Source organism: Aspergillus tanneri (genome assembly GCF_003426965.1).
Source record: "Aspergillus tanneri strain NIH1004 chromosome Unknown AapTan_4_pilon_pilon_pilon, whole genome shotgun sequence".
Lineage (NCBI taxonomy): Eukaryota > Fungi > Ascomycota > Eurotiomycetes > Eurotiales > Aspergillaceae > Aspergillus > Aspergillus tanneri.
This window is the reverse complement of record NW_022984631.1, coordinates 3,800,519-3,814,476: the sequence shown is the minus strand read 5'-3', so window position 1 is coordinate 3,814,476 and position 13,958 is coordinate 3,800,519. Positions and strand designations below refer to the sequence as shown.

Sequence of the window (13,958 nt, the reverse complement as noted above, 5' to 3'; positions counted from 1 at the left end):
AGGATGAGCAAAGTTCGGAGTAGATACTTTTCAGGGTCAATGAATGCACTTTCACTCGAATGGAATAGCGGTGGTGGAGGGACTTTGAGACCCACGGCTCACTGACCTCACAATGGTGTCATGATACTCGTATCGGTCACCGGTTCGGCAGTATCCCGGCTAAGCTATTTTTTTTTTTTTTTTTGTCTTATCTTGGGTCTTCAATCTTGCCTCTTTCAAAGAACCCGGGAAGGAGGGTATTTGTAACATCAGCCTCTCCCTCAGCTTACATCCAAGATAATCGGAATGATATTGATATCCGTAAGCACAAAAGTAGCTGACGTTGCCAGCTACCTTGTTACAGTAGTTGCATTTGTTCATAAGCCAATCATAGTGCAAACTCGTCCTACCATAATCTAGTCTATCCACCATGGTCTCTGCCGGATGAACTGTTAAGTCACTATTGGGATTTTTTAGCTGATTTTCATCGGAGCTCCACTGGCGGTGCCAAGCAGGACAAGGCCCATTCGTGCAGAATTCTTGATTTGCGACCGTTCTGTGAATTCATCCATACTAATTGGCTGGATTGGTGGTGGCACTGCTCCGGCCATAAAGGCCAACGGCTGATTTCTTTCCTCCTTCTCTACCTCTTTGTATTTATTTCTTGTCGGCCAAGTCATCAAAGCTTCCTCTCTTCATCATCCTCTCCATCATCATCTTCAATCTTAGGCATCTTTTCGTCTTTTGCCTGATAAGTGCCAGCCCTGCCTGACCCTCAAAGCAGCAATTTTTCTTTCTTTCTTTCTTCTTTTTAATCCCTCTCCAAATACATCGCAATAACTTTTAGACGGTTGGAACCTCTCAGATCATAATGGCTTTCAAGAATGGTCTGATTAAGTTTCTTTGCATCTCTATGATCGCATCCTCTGCAGTGGCCGCTCCAGCACCCGAGCTGGCTCAGACTGATGTGGCCTCGGGCAAGCTGGAGTTCCATGAGTATTTGAACAACATCGACAAAGAATCTGTGAAGAAGGCTATTGAGATGATTGGTCAATACAGACATGATCACGATAGTTCGCCGACTTCTCCCGCAGTCGTGAAGCTGGGGAAGCGTGACAATAGTTCTTCTGCTGTAAAGCCAACTCATGTCACGCCGCCGGAGACCTCCAGCTCTCACTCGGATACGGCACCCACCACGGCGCCAACTACAGCGAGTACCCCTTCTACTACGGATCAGCCGCCTAGTTCTTCGTCGTCGTCCAGCACGAGCAGCGACTCCAAGAGTCAAACTCGTGAGGAACCGACTTCTACCAAATCTAGTGCTACCCACACTACCGAGTCCACCTCTTCGTCGACGACCAACTCCGAACCAACCTCAAACACGCCGACTTCGACCTCGAGCTCCAAATCCAATGGCCGCACGACCATGGAAACCACTTCGTCGACGAAGGACCTTCAGACAACCAGCGAGCCCACTCACCCAACGACTCCCTACACCTCAACCTACAAGAGCACCACTACACTTGCCAATGGCGAGCGAAGCACAGTCACCTCTGTGACGGTCGTCCACCCCACCCAGACCAACAGAGCGGGTGCCGGTGGTACCGGCACTGGACCGGCTCCGGGTCTCCAAACAGACTCGGCTGCTTCCAACAACGGCCTCACCCATGAGTTCCTTGTCATGATGGGAGGAGCTGCCATGGTGGCCATGGCTCTGTAAAAATCAAGCAGGACTTATTCGCTGGCCTTTGTGGAAATGTGTTTTTATTATTCTGCATACATATGGTGTTTCTCTCTCGAAAGGGTTAATATGTATCCATTACAATCCTTATGCATCTCTGCGGCGTCCAACATTTGTCTCTCTTTTACGCGATCAAGATCAGCGAGTTCGGAGTTGGGTTGAAGCTTTTTATTCTCATTTTATCCCATTTTACGATCATGACATGTCTCTCCTTTTTATGGTTATGTCTTCCAAGCGTGTGCATATTGTGTGGCCATTCAACCTGGAAATAAGTTGAACTCAGCATGACTAGGAAATTAAGCCAGAACGCCCTGCAGCTGGAATTCGAATTGACTGTAAACAAAACAGTACATAAGATCGTAAAATTATGACGTACAGAGAGCTTCAAATCACTATCAACAGATTTGCAAGAGAACTACACCGTAAATCTACCCTACCTCTTGACTTGGATCCATACAAGAGCAGACCACAGCCAAACCTAACCTCTCACAGTCCACTACGTCAAACCTTCTGCCCCTGTCCCAGTCCCTGTGCACCCTGCCACCTCTCTTCCTCCGTCCAGAATCTGACAATGCTCTCCCACGCGGGAATATCCCCATCCCTCAACAAGGCCGCGACATCGACGTTTAGCGGTGAATCAGGGCTCGGGTCCGTCAATAGATGCTGAATTGCCGTGAGGGTAGTGGATAGCGTGTACACGGGACTCCAGTGCTCGGTTGTCAATAGTGTGAGACAGATCTCGCCGGTGGTGAAGGAGATATTGGGATGCGAGATGCGGGTTTTGAAGCGGATGGTGGGTGGTGAGAGGGGGTAGGTGGGTGGGATGTCTATGGATAGGGACCAGAGTCCATCTGGTTATTTTTCAATAATTTAGTATGGTATTATTATTATTGTTATGGGGGTTTGTGATTAAGGTGGGGAGGTTGGAACGAAGAATGGGAGAATGGGAGGTTGAGGTTATGTGACAGTGGTGATACAGTACCTTCGTATGGTGTTCCCTTGACTCCTTTAAGGACTGCTTCCCAACGGAGGAGATCATCATCGGTTACGGGCCCTAGGTGTAAGAGGGCCTCGTTCGGAGAATTCGTGTAGTCTTTTAGTTCGCGGAGGAGACGCTGCGTAGTGGGAGCTGCAGAGGATGGCGCCATTCTGGTTGGTTTGATTCGGTTTAGTGTCGGGTGGAAGGGAAATGGCTTGGAATGTGGGATGGTGGTGGTGGACAACTGACTGGATGTGGTCGGGAGGCTAGAGGATTGTCGTGTCGAAGGTCTACCCTGGAGATAGATAGATATTAGGTGTGTATGTAGTGACTGTGCAGATGCAAAGGAGAAGGTGTTTTGCGCCGAGGCTCAACACGGGCCGTGGGTCGCTTCTGTTCTCCAAGGACCATTTCCGTGGGGAGCTTCGGTGGCCCGCTAGCGCCAACCACCGATTTTGGAGGATCCATTCACATCAACCTTTTTGTCATTTCTAGCGAACTACCTCACATCCTAATATATTCTATATACTGTGGTAGCAACTACTTTTCAAGCCCTACGGAAGCTGACCCCCTGAATTTCTACATGCGGACATCTCGTGCATCAAGGGAGACGGCAAAGGTCCTTCAGGCGCTCTCACCCCCTGGCGGGCGTCGTCAGACGCGCAGTGCGTCTGGGGCAAATGTACTTCGCGAATTTGCATATAATGGGGGCGTGAATGATCGTGCTGGGTCGGACATGCCTACGAGTGATGACGAAATCTCGTCTCTCTCATCTCTCTCTTCTGATACGGTCGACATAGAGGATATCTTGGAACCACCTGCCAAACGACATAAAAGCAAAATAGACAAACTGCCGACGAGGGGAACTAGTTCTCGGTTTACTCCCGCGAGAATGCGAACACCCGAGAAAAAAACTAAGAAATCGGTCGAGAGTAAGCAGGAATCTTCCAAAGCTCGGAAAGAGCCAGCTAGAAAGGTCAAAGGCGAGGACGGCTCATTTAAAGTTGAACCACCCTCTAACTGGGAGACCATTTATTCCACCGTCAAAAAGATGCGAGAGGAGAACCCAACAGCACCCGTTGATACCATGGGTTGTGCTGAGCTCTACTGGCGCGCATCGTCCCCCCGAGACAAACGCTATCAAACTCTCGTCGCGTTGATGTTGTCGTCACAAACCAAGGACACCGTAACGGCAGTGGCTATGCAGCGATTGCACACTGAACTTGGAGAAGCCCCACTCATAGGGTCCGTTATGATCAAGGAAGAGGCAGAGGATTCTAAAACCGAGCAACCCGTCAGAGACAGTACCCTGAATTTGGAGAATATCTTGGCTGTCGCGCCTGAGCGCCTTAATCAACTTATCGGGACAGTGGGTTTCCACAACAACAAAACCAAGTATATAAAAGCAGCAGCGGTCATTCTTCGAGACCAATACGATTCCGATATTCCATCGACTGCTTCGGAGCTGATGAAACTTCCAGGGGTGGGTCCGAAGATGGCGTATCTTTGCATGAGTGCTGCTTGGGGGAAGGATGAAGGCATCGGAGTGGATGTCCACGTCCATCGTATCACAAACCTCTGGGGCTGGCACAAGACGAAGAATCCGGAGGAAACGCGCATGGCTTTGGAGTCTTGGTTACCAAAGGATAAATGGCACGAAATCAACAAGCTGCTGGTGGGTCTAGGCCAGACAGTCTGCTTACCGGTAAGAAGGAAGTGCGGTGACTGTGACCTCGCAGGGACTAAACTTTGCAAGAGTGAAATCAAGGGGCTTGTCTCGAAGATTAAGGAGGAGAAGGAGGCGAAGGAGAATCTTAAGCTGGAGGAGGGTGAAGGAGTCCAGGTAAAGTTAGAGGGGGAGTAGGCACTATTTGGTTGAATGCCCCAGGCACATGAGCTTCGCGAGATGGGCGTCTCCTTAAGTTAAATCAATCCTTTGCTGGCAGGCTCCGATTTTTTTGTCCGCCTTCTTACCTCTTGCCAACTAACCATTGCCAATTGCTTCCCCTACCTCCCTTGTGTAGTGTCCTAAAGCTTTGTATACCTGTTTCCTTTCTCGTGATCCCGTCATTTAACTCTCGTATCTCTGTTCGCTCTCGATGAGCAGAGCCATAGTTCATTAGGTTGCTCCGAGGACGCGAGGGTTTCTCGATCGCCGCGTTCACAACACGTATGTCCCCACTATGATCATTCACTTACAGTGCCTTTCCCCTATTTCCTTGATAGTCCAGTCAGCGTACTGACCCTGTTCTTCAACACCACCACAGCAGGACGTCGATGGAGTACCTTGACGACGAGGATGTGGCATTCTCGCCCTTTTTCAGGGACTTGGATGGCCTCCTCTTGGGCAAGGAGGAATCCATAGAGATGGACTCTGGAGGCGGAGATACCGATTCAGAGACCGGCGTGAAGGTGGATTTCTGGATGGATATCTCAGGGAGGCCCACCAAATCTCTGCTCGATCTTCCGCAGAAAGTCCAGATAAAAATATTGCAATATGCGGGACTACTAAGGCCTTGTCTGATCAACATCAGCTTCGAGCAATACCGCATGAAAAATAACAATGGATCGTCCTGCAATCGCAGTCCTATGCGAGCGACTCGTGGTTCTTGGACTACTTTTGTTGACGGATCCTGCGATCACCCTCGTTTGCCCTTGGAGTTGCTTCTCGTTTCTCGCAATATTCGCCAGGGCCTAGGTCCCCTTTTCTTTAGTCAAAACCGGTTCAGTGCTATTCTCTATACCAAGGCGGACTTTTACATGTTTCGCGAGGCTACACACTGGGGTATGGGCCATTTGAAATACCTACATTTGGATCTAGGCCCTAGGGACAATCGTTTCCTCAAGTTAGCAGGGGGGGTCCATCGCACAGTACTTACAATGTGGGAGAGCTTCTGTAGATCAGCCGCGCAACACATGTTTTCTCTCCAGGACTTCAGTCTTAAATGCCGTGTCAAGGATTACGATGTCGCTTGCCGGATCATGCGCGAAACAGATGGGTTCCCTGTCCTATCACGCTGTGCTATCCACTTCAACCACTCGCAAGATGACGAGATTAGACCCATACTCAGAAGGGCCGTTTGGAGGTTGACAGACAACCTCGGAGACAACAAACCTCCTTTTCCATTTGAGTGTCTCCCTAAGGAGGTACAGTTTATGATCCTCGAACTGCTTCTAACCAATCGCTCGGATCCGTATATCCCGATTTCAGAGTGGTCACGCGGGATCGTGACGCTTCAGGAGCGCAAGCGCCAGCGGAACTCTGTGTATCCCCTCACCTGCTGTGGGACCTGCTCATCTTTGCAAGCGATGTGCTTCTGCCATGCCCGCCAAACGGCGTATTCCTCCACTTGTAGCTGCTTCACCTCTCCACTGCCCTACTTCCTTACCAGTCGCACATTCTATGAGGATGCACGTCGCATCTTTTACTCCAAGAATGTCTTTGCATTTGTGGAAGAAGACCCCGACTTCATGATGCGCTTCATGCACAATACCTCGGACTCGACATTCAAGCTGATACGCCACTTAGCGTTCAAGTTCCCGTCGGTCTATCGTACTCCCGGTAAAACTGCACACCGGCCCGAAGAATCGGCGCTGGTATCATGGGGTGTATTTCGTCGTTTCATTCGCGAGCACTTTGCAATTCCGTATCTTTCGATATCGATCGTGGATTTTGGCACAAAAAACTATATGCCTAATGCAATCCCGAATCGGAACAAATACCTGCGCAAGTTACTCAAGACATTTGCTGACCTGCAAGGACTCCGCGATTTCCGTGTTTTCCTGGCTGACGACGGCCCCTTTGAAAACGAAGCAGAAAAAGCTGTTTTGGGACCTGCATACCTCGTTGGAAGATCCAAGTACAAGACCATGCCGTTTATTGGTAAGAGATACATGAGTGGACACGTGTGAAGCAGTTGGCCTGGGCTTGGTGGGTTCGCAGAGTCGATAGACATCTTATGGCTGGGAGCCTTGTACCATTTGTTATTTTTTCTTTCATGTCATCTCATTTATGATTTCATTTGTTCATGGCAGCCTCCTTTGAGGATTTCCTTTATATTTCTTTATCCGGTTCGCTCACTGATTCTTGTCTGTCGTTGGAAACGGGTTGCTGGTGGTCATATTGGCATCGGCATCTGTTTGCCTGAACTAGCTTGGGATCTGGGGATAAGTCAGAAGAATTCCATGGACAGTAAGATCGGATGTACCTCATTCGAATAATTATGGCTATTTGTTCTTATGGTTGCCGGTTGCTAAGGAAATGGAGGATAGAGTAGGTGTATCTCTGTATCTAAGTGTAATATCTTGCGGTTCTGAACATGGTGAGACAATGGTGAATACTTCCTCAATTAGTAGCTAGGACTCACCACAAACACAAGAGCATACAACAATACCAACTACCTGATTTCTTGAATAAAGGTCATAAATTAACCACCCATTCAATCCCCTGACTGTTATCTACAGACTTGAACCACCATGACTAAGCATGAAGTCACCTCGGACATAACATCTAACTCTTAAATCCGACTTGAAATTCCCCGCCTCTACAACACCACCAGCAAGCAAAACCCAGCCAACCGTCTACGCCCATCGATGACTTCCCCAGAGGGATTACAGGATCCTAAAATGGCCGCGCAATTACTAATACCGATCCCTCTCTTCGCCGAGGTGCAACAACACCTCCTTCTGCAGGAACACGAAGCGGAAGTCTCCTCGTCCACACTCGCTAGCACTGCCGCCTCCGTCTCCCCTGCTACCCGTCGCACCCTCCAAGCAACCGGGTACGCGTTAACTGGGATAATACTCTCGCAATGTCGGACTGGTCTCGGTGGGCGTGTCGTCGGCGAATTTGGTGCGGATTCTGCGATCGCCGCGAAGAGTGACGAGGATGGGAAGAATCGAGGGGAGGCGCGACTTGGTTCGCACGGGATCCGGGTCGGGGATGTAGTGAGGGTTAATGAGATCGGGACTGGGGGGAAGAAGATGGGTAGGGAGAAAGGGAGTGGAGTTGGAAAGGAAGCGAAGACTGGCGCTGGGCCGGAGGGAGTTGTTACAAGGGTTGGGGAGAGAAGTGTTTGGGTTGCTTTTGGACAAAGAGGCGGTGGGGGGAGGTCAAAGGAGGATGATGAAGCGATTGAGGAGTTGTGGGGGAAGAAGCTTTGGCTGTATGTTCTCTCCCCTTTTTTCCCCCTCGTACTTGGGTGGTGGTTTGGTCTGATGATTACGGGTTGCAGCATAAAACTCGCAAACGATGTTACGTATCGACGGTAGGAGCTTTGATACACTGTGCACGCTGGGTATGTGAACTGATGGTATGCCTAGGATGAACCAGACGATGGAGAAAATGGGCAAAATGTCGGATACCGAACATACGCATTTCATGCGCGTTGCGTTTGGTCATACCACGCCACTGCAGGCAGATTACGAGGCAGTTGGGCCAGTCGAATTTATTGATCCGACTCTGAATGATTCGCAAAAAGAGGCGATCCGGTTTGCCTTAGCTTCCCGAGACATTGCTCTGATCCATGGCCCACCAGGAACCGGGAAGACGCATACCCTGATCGAGTTGATTCTTCAGATGGTTCAGCGAAAGCTCCGGGTGCTTGTCTGTGGGCCGTCCAATATTTCAGTCGACAACATCGTGGAACGTCTGGCTCCTAAGAAAGTGCCGGTTGTGCGCATAGGCCATCCGGCCCGTTTGTTGCCCTCGGTTCTGGAGCACTCTTTGGAGGTATTGACCCACACATCGGAAGCAGCATCTATCATCCGCGACGTGCGGAGGGAAATTGATCAGAAGCAGGCGAGTATCCGAAAGACTCGGTTCGGGAGGGAGAAGCGGGAGATCTATAACGATCTGAAGGAATTACGGCGGGAGTTCCGGGAACGAGAGTCTAAATGCGTTGACAATCTGATCCGAGAGAGCAGTGTCGTTCTGGCCACACTCCACGGGGCGGGGGGGCATCAAGTGAAGAACCAAAAATTTGATGTTGTGATTATCGATGAGGCTAGTCAGGCCCTGGAAGCCCAATGCTGGATCCCGCTACTGTCCGCATCCAAAGTCGTTCTCGCCGGCGACCATCTGCAGCTTCCCCCTACGGTGAAATCTACCTCGCAAAGGCCGAAGAGTGCGAAATCGCCAGAGGCAAAAGTGGGGAAGAATGCAGGTAGTGATACCAGTGACAAGAAAATTATTGGGAGTGTTTCGCTCGACACCACTTTATTCGACCGGTTGCTTGCGGTCCACGGACCAGGGATCAAGAGAATGCTCACGACGCAGTATCGGATGCACGATTCAATTATGCGGTTCCCGTCTGACGAGCTCTACGAGTCCAAGCTGACGGCTGCAGACACGGTGAAAGCCCGGTTACTGAAAGATTTGCCATATGATGTGCAAGAAACCGACGATACTAAGGAACCTGTGGTGTTCTGGGACACCCAAGGAGGGGATTTCCCGGAGAAAACCGAAGATAGCGAAGTTGGGGCGAAGGAGGCGCTCCTATGGGAGAGCAAAAGTAACGAGACGGAGGCCTTGATAGTTGGGAGGCACGTGGATAATCTGGTACAGTCCGGAGTGAAGCCTGAGGACATTGCGGTGATCACACCGTACAATGGCCAATTGGCTGTCTTGTCCCAAATGCTGCGGGAGAAGTACCCTGGCCTGGAGTTAGGAAGCGTGGATGGATTCCAGGGTCGAGAAAAGGAAGCCGTGGTAGTTAGCCTGGTTCGCAGCAATAGTGAGCACGAGGTTGGATTCTTAGGAGAGCGGCGAAGGCTGAATGGTATGTGGCTGCCCATGCTATCGCTCGTTGCATGTGAACTACCAGGTATCGGATCCTGACGACGATTATAGTTGCGATGACACGACCCAAACGACATCTATGCGTCTGTGGTGATTCAGAGACCATCAGCAAGTGAGTCCCATTCCCTGTTATCAAACTAAGGCCCAAGGGGAAACCCCGCTCCTTCTACTCCATGGATCCACCTGGTCAGTCGAAATGGAATAACGTTAACGTGGCAATCGATCCCCACAGAGGCAGCGGATTTCTCAAACGCTGGATGACCTTCCTTGAGGAGCACGCCGATCTACGCTACCCGGATGCTGGGGAATTACTGTGAGATTAAGTGCATTGACGGCACCACCTGACACACTGAGGTGATCAGGCCCGCCGTTGCTGGATGGCCTAGACAGTAGATAATTGGTGATCAGCGGTGACATGCCGTGGGAGACTCGGAAATCTGATACACGCCAGCGGGCTCTTCATTCGCACGGCCTCGGTGGCATCCGAATTGGACATTGATCGCCCCGGTCTGAGCGTTGGACGTCCTGACGCCCATGGAAGGAATCCATGGTTGCATTGTGGTGAGAACAACTCATCGGTACGTAAGTACTACTAAATAGTAGCCTGCAGGTCGGGATCTCCACCGAACCAAGGATCAATTCGGGAAGAATTCTAGAGAGGGCTTGAGCGGTATAAATAGAAAAATTTCCACTGGTGGTTTCAGAAGTGACTAGTGAGCTAGTTGTTGGAGACCGAGTGGATGCGATGATATCGAGTGCGACCGAGCCATCTACATGAAGTTATCTAGCGACAGAATATTCCGTACAGACACAGATCTGTCTCAACGACCAGTCGGACTGATCGTGGCAAGACCAGACAGGAAGATTTTTTAGCAGTGTATAACCATAACTACTGCATGTTCGAGAGTAAGCAGTAGCACTGGCGAACCAGGACAAGGCACGCACGCGTACCCAAATCTCAAAGAAATAAATGCCATATGGAGCCGATGGGGGCCACTTTGGCGTGTCTCAGGATATGCAGTTTTGATGCAGGCGAATCCAGAGAAGATTTGGGGGCTTACTGCCGTCTTCCTCGATCCAATTATCCGTGTCTTAGTGTGTTCGTTGATGGGGATGTGTTGTTGTGTCAAGGGGCCAAGTATCATGGTGGAGTCCTTTTCCACATCAAATCTCGGACTTTTTACGGAATCTGATGGACTATGGCCATCATCATTGATCCCAAGTCACTGCGCCAAGAATCTGCGGTAGCTTCTAGAACGTCATGAGGATACGAGATGGAGATGATGACATCCCTTCCGATCATGATGATCCTCAATCACATCGATTCGGTAATTATTAATGGCCACCTCATCTGGCCCAGGCTAAATTCCCCCCTGAAACCCATCGCATGGCTCCCGACCAGCTGGTGGGCCATGGGCCCACTTGGCCACTGTCGTTGTGCACGATATCACTTGATTCATTTCTTCTCCGCCTCTTCCCTCTCTCTCCTCCTTCCTACTAAGCACCCTGTAGCTGCAGCATCCCCGACGACGGTTGGTCGCGGCCCAGTCATGTCTCGTCCGGATGTCTGAGCCCTTCCGTTGGTCGATTAGGTGTTGACTGCATCTAGTACTTGTCCCGGTGGAGTGGATCCTTCTACTGCTCTCTCTTGCCTTTGTTTTCGTTTAATTCTGGTGCACGCCATGTCGGTCCTTTGATCTGCTCTACTCCTGCCTCACTTTTCTTCTCAACAGCCGGGTATGGTTGAACTCTATTGCCACTTTCGTGAGAATCGGACGTCACCTTTGCTTACTACTCGCGAGCCTCAGCCTATAGCTAGTGATGGCCTTCGCTGCCAAGGTCAGCAACGCTGCAGGGTCTTTGTTGTTGACCGGATTGTATGCTGACTCGTCGCCGCAGCCGTAGGTCCCGTGCGATACATTCCTTCCCATTCTTTCCTCCTTAGATAGATACTGGGCTTTCGTTTGGCGTTTTGTGTATCTGTCTCATTTGTTTCGCCTCGTATATCTCGACCAACCGACCCACATACCCCTCCAGTTCAACTCTCATTTTCGCCTTATTTCTTGAGGCTCAGCGCATGTGTATTCTCTCCGGATTGATCGTGCTTCTCTATTTGCAGCATGTCCGGTGTCGGTATCAGTCCCAGTAGGAGTGGTTCGGCGAAGAGTCGTCTGAGGTCCCGTGACCAGGCCGATCCATGCATCGACACAGCTCTTCCCCCAATGAGTTCTAAACAGTTCACCGCTGTGAGCTCACGTCGTCTCCTTCGCGGCTCCGAATCATCGGTCGTTTTGGGAAGCGTCCGCGGGAACCAGCAGGCTGCCGCTGCACTGGGTGGTGCTCCTATGCCCGGCATGACCCGCGGGCCTAACGTACATCGACGGACTGGAAGCACATTGAAGACGGTCATGAAGAAGATCTTCAACCGCAAGCGAGGCAGCCAACTAGATGACTTTGATTCCGATGTCCGGCTCAACGGTTCCAACACGTCGCGGCCGGATCGAGGGGACGGGATCCCCTCATACTCATTGTCCAGTTCACTGAGTTCGAAGCGAACCTATGCCGTCCAGAAAGAGACGGAGGCTCCACTAACGCTGAACGATGCTCTGGAAAAGTTGGAAATCCAAGTCCCGCGACAACGTCGAGCTACACTACCTAGTTTGATCTTCTCCGATGACGAGTCCCGCGGCGCGCTCGGCGAAGTGGTCCCTTCGGGCCGAGCAGCAGGCGGTAGTCGCAAAAGCTCCCTACATCTGCATCCAAATTCCGATCAGGAGAACCGACGACGAAGACGACGGTCTCGAAGTGCCGGAGCGCTGCGGGGGATGGCCAAGGACCATCGCATGTCGCCGATCCAGTGGAGGAGACGAAGTATAGAATCCTACGTCGGATCGACCGCTTACACCGTCGCCTCGGACAATGAGCTATCCCTGCGACCCCCGACAAGGGCGACTGTCACCAGTCTCCCGGAACCGTCCACCGAACCGTCCATGTACGAGGTGCACCAGGTCGAGGCCGAGGCCGAAGCCGAAGCCGAAGCCGAGAGCATTGCCCCGAACGTGGGGAATCTCGTGAACACCATGCAACATGACGAGAATATCTCCCTGGGCCAACGACTGACCACATTAGAGGTGAAGCTGATCGATTTGGAGTTTGCCATTGCTCGCATACAAGGCGGACGGAGCGACACCTCGCCAGTCGAGACGCCACCGTCAAAGAAAGCCGATTCCGCAACGAGTCGACGACACAATCGCGGGAAATCCACGGCTCGCTCATCCCCTGATCCTTATCAATCGTCCGAACGTCCAGCGAGCACCGGCACGATCCGCCCCGGCACCACCGGTAGCACTAGCGGTGGCATGCAACGATCGACAACCCTCCAACAACCATCTTCCACATCCCTCAGCGACACCACCTCGATATCCGTCGAACAATACAGCGCCCTCGTTACGCTCCTGCGACGGGAACAAACCGCCCGTCGTAACCTTGAAGCGGAGGTCTCCGGTCTACGAGAAGACATCCAACAGCTACAGCGCATGGCTCGCAACTCGGTAGGCATCGGAACCATGTATCCCATCCGGAGCGCGGATTCCCAGGAATTCCTGCGCGTGCGTCAGGGCCGGTCAACGACATCTTCCTCACACACGGAGGATAACCCGGGGTCCGGATCTGGGTCTCTGTCTCCGTCTCCGTATGAAAGTGATTCTGAATGTGATCGACCCGCGTTGCCTGCCAAGGATGATTTCTATAAACCGAGATGGCAAGCGACTCGACGGATGGAAGTTGCGGGGATGATTTAGCGCTTTATTTATTTCTTTCTTCCTCAGTCGGCCGACTGGCGACTGATGACTTCATTGCATTTTTTTTTTTTTTTGGATACCTTACCTCTCTTTATGATAATTCCTTCCTCCTCTCCTTTTTTTTTTGGATCCTATTCTCTTTCTTGCGTTACATTGACATTGCATCCTACATGCACGCTCTACTTAGACTGATACCATGCACTACACTACACTACCATTCTGGATTTTATTTATGGCTGGCTGGCGGGCTTTATTCATGACTATTGATTCATATCTAACGATTGGTCTTCCGGATATTTCAGTGTGATTGATTTGCTTAGATGTACGGATACTAGTGCTGGCTGCTATATCCATACATAAACTTTGACTCCCAGGACATGAGCCAGTTAGCTATTGTCTGAGTAGATATAGATAGACTTAGATGACTAAATCTAGACATATACATGCTGAGTATGATACCAACAGACATTGACCATAGTATCAACAGTGTCGATGCAGATATTATAAAGACATAATTCTAAAAGTTGATATCGCGGGCCAGACAGACAGAATACAACCTCTTATTTTAAGATCTACATACTCTTCATCTTACTTGTCTACAGAACATACAACCTACAAAAGAACACGAACATCTCGGAAGAATCAAATTCATTAACTTCC

General features: G+C 50.7%; 6 protein-coding genes across 6 annotated transcripts; 5 read left to right on the top strand and 1 right to left on the bottom strand.

Annotated features, from left to right (window-relative positions):
* Positions 1 to 850: 850 nt before the first annotated feature.
* Positions 851 to 1,699, top strand: ATNIH1004_006441 (putative GPI anchored cell wall protein (Dan4); the record flags this gene model as incomplete). Its single annotated transcript, XM_033571073.1, has 1 exon — positions 851 to 1,699. One exon carries the CDS (start codon positions 851 to 853, stop codon positions 1,697 to 1,699), a length of 849 nt encoding a protein of 282 aa, XP_033427105.1.
* Positions 1,700 to 2,221: 522 nt separating this feature from the next.
* pex4 (putative ubiquitin conjugating enzyme (UbcJ)) lies at positions 2,222 to 2,868 on the bottom strand (the record flags this gene model as incomplete). The annotated part of the gene is made up of 2 exons (XM_033571072.1): positions 2,222 to 2,571; positions 2,703 to 2,868. The coding sequence occupies 2 exons, from the start codon at positions 2,866 to 2,868 to the stop codon at positions 2,222 to 2,224; spliced, it is 516 nt and encodes a 171-aa protein (XP_033427104.1).
* Positions 2,869 to 3,282: 414 nt separating this feature from the next.
* NTG2 (endonuclease III domain-containing protein) lies at positions 3,283 to 4,563 on the top strand (the record flags this gene model as incomplete). Its single annotated transcript, XM_033571071.1, has 1 exon — positions 3,283 to 4,563. The coding sequence occupies one exon, from the start codon at positions 3,283 to 3,285 to the stop codon at positions 4,561 to 4,563; it is 1,281 nt and encodes a 426-aa protein (XP_033427103.1).
* A 413-nt stretch (positions 4,564 to 4,976) lies between these two features.
* On the top strand, positions 4,977 to 6,611 carry ATNIH1004_006438 (uncharacterized protein; the record flags this gene model as incomplete). The annotated part of the gene is made up of 1 exon (XM_033571070.1): positions 4,977 to 6,611. One exon carries the CDS (start codon positions 4,977 to 4,979, stop codon positions 6,609 to 6,611), a length of 1,635 nt encoding a protein of 544 aa, XP_033427102.1.
* A 714-nt stretch (positions 6,612 to 7,325) lies between these two features.
* ATNIH1004_006437 (putative DNA helicase) lies at positions 7,326 to 9,815 on the top strand (the record flags this gene model as incomplete). The annotated part of the gene is made up of 5 exons (XM_033571069.1): positions 7,326 to 7,864; positions 7,934 to 7,966; positions 8,022 to 9,478; positions 9,550 to 9,610; positions 9,731 to 9,815. 5 exons carry the CDS (start codon positions 7,326 to 7,328, stop codon positions 9,813 to 9,815), a joined length of 2,175 nt encoding a protein of 724 aa, XP_033427101.1.
* Positions 9,816 to 11,618: 1,803 nt separating this feature from the next.
* Positions 11,619 to 13,298, top strand: ATNIH1004_006436 (uncharacterized protein; the record flags this gene model as incomplete). The annotated part of the gene is made up of 1 exon (XM_033571068.1): positions 11,619 to 13,298. One exon carries the CDS (start codon positions 11,619 to 11,621, stop codon positions 13,296 to 13,298), a length of 1,680 nt encoding a protein of 559 aa, XP_033427100.1.
* Between the last annotated feature and the right edge of the window lie 660 nt (positions 13,299 to 13,958).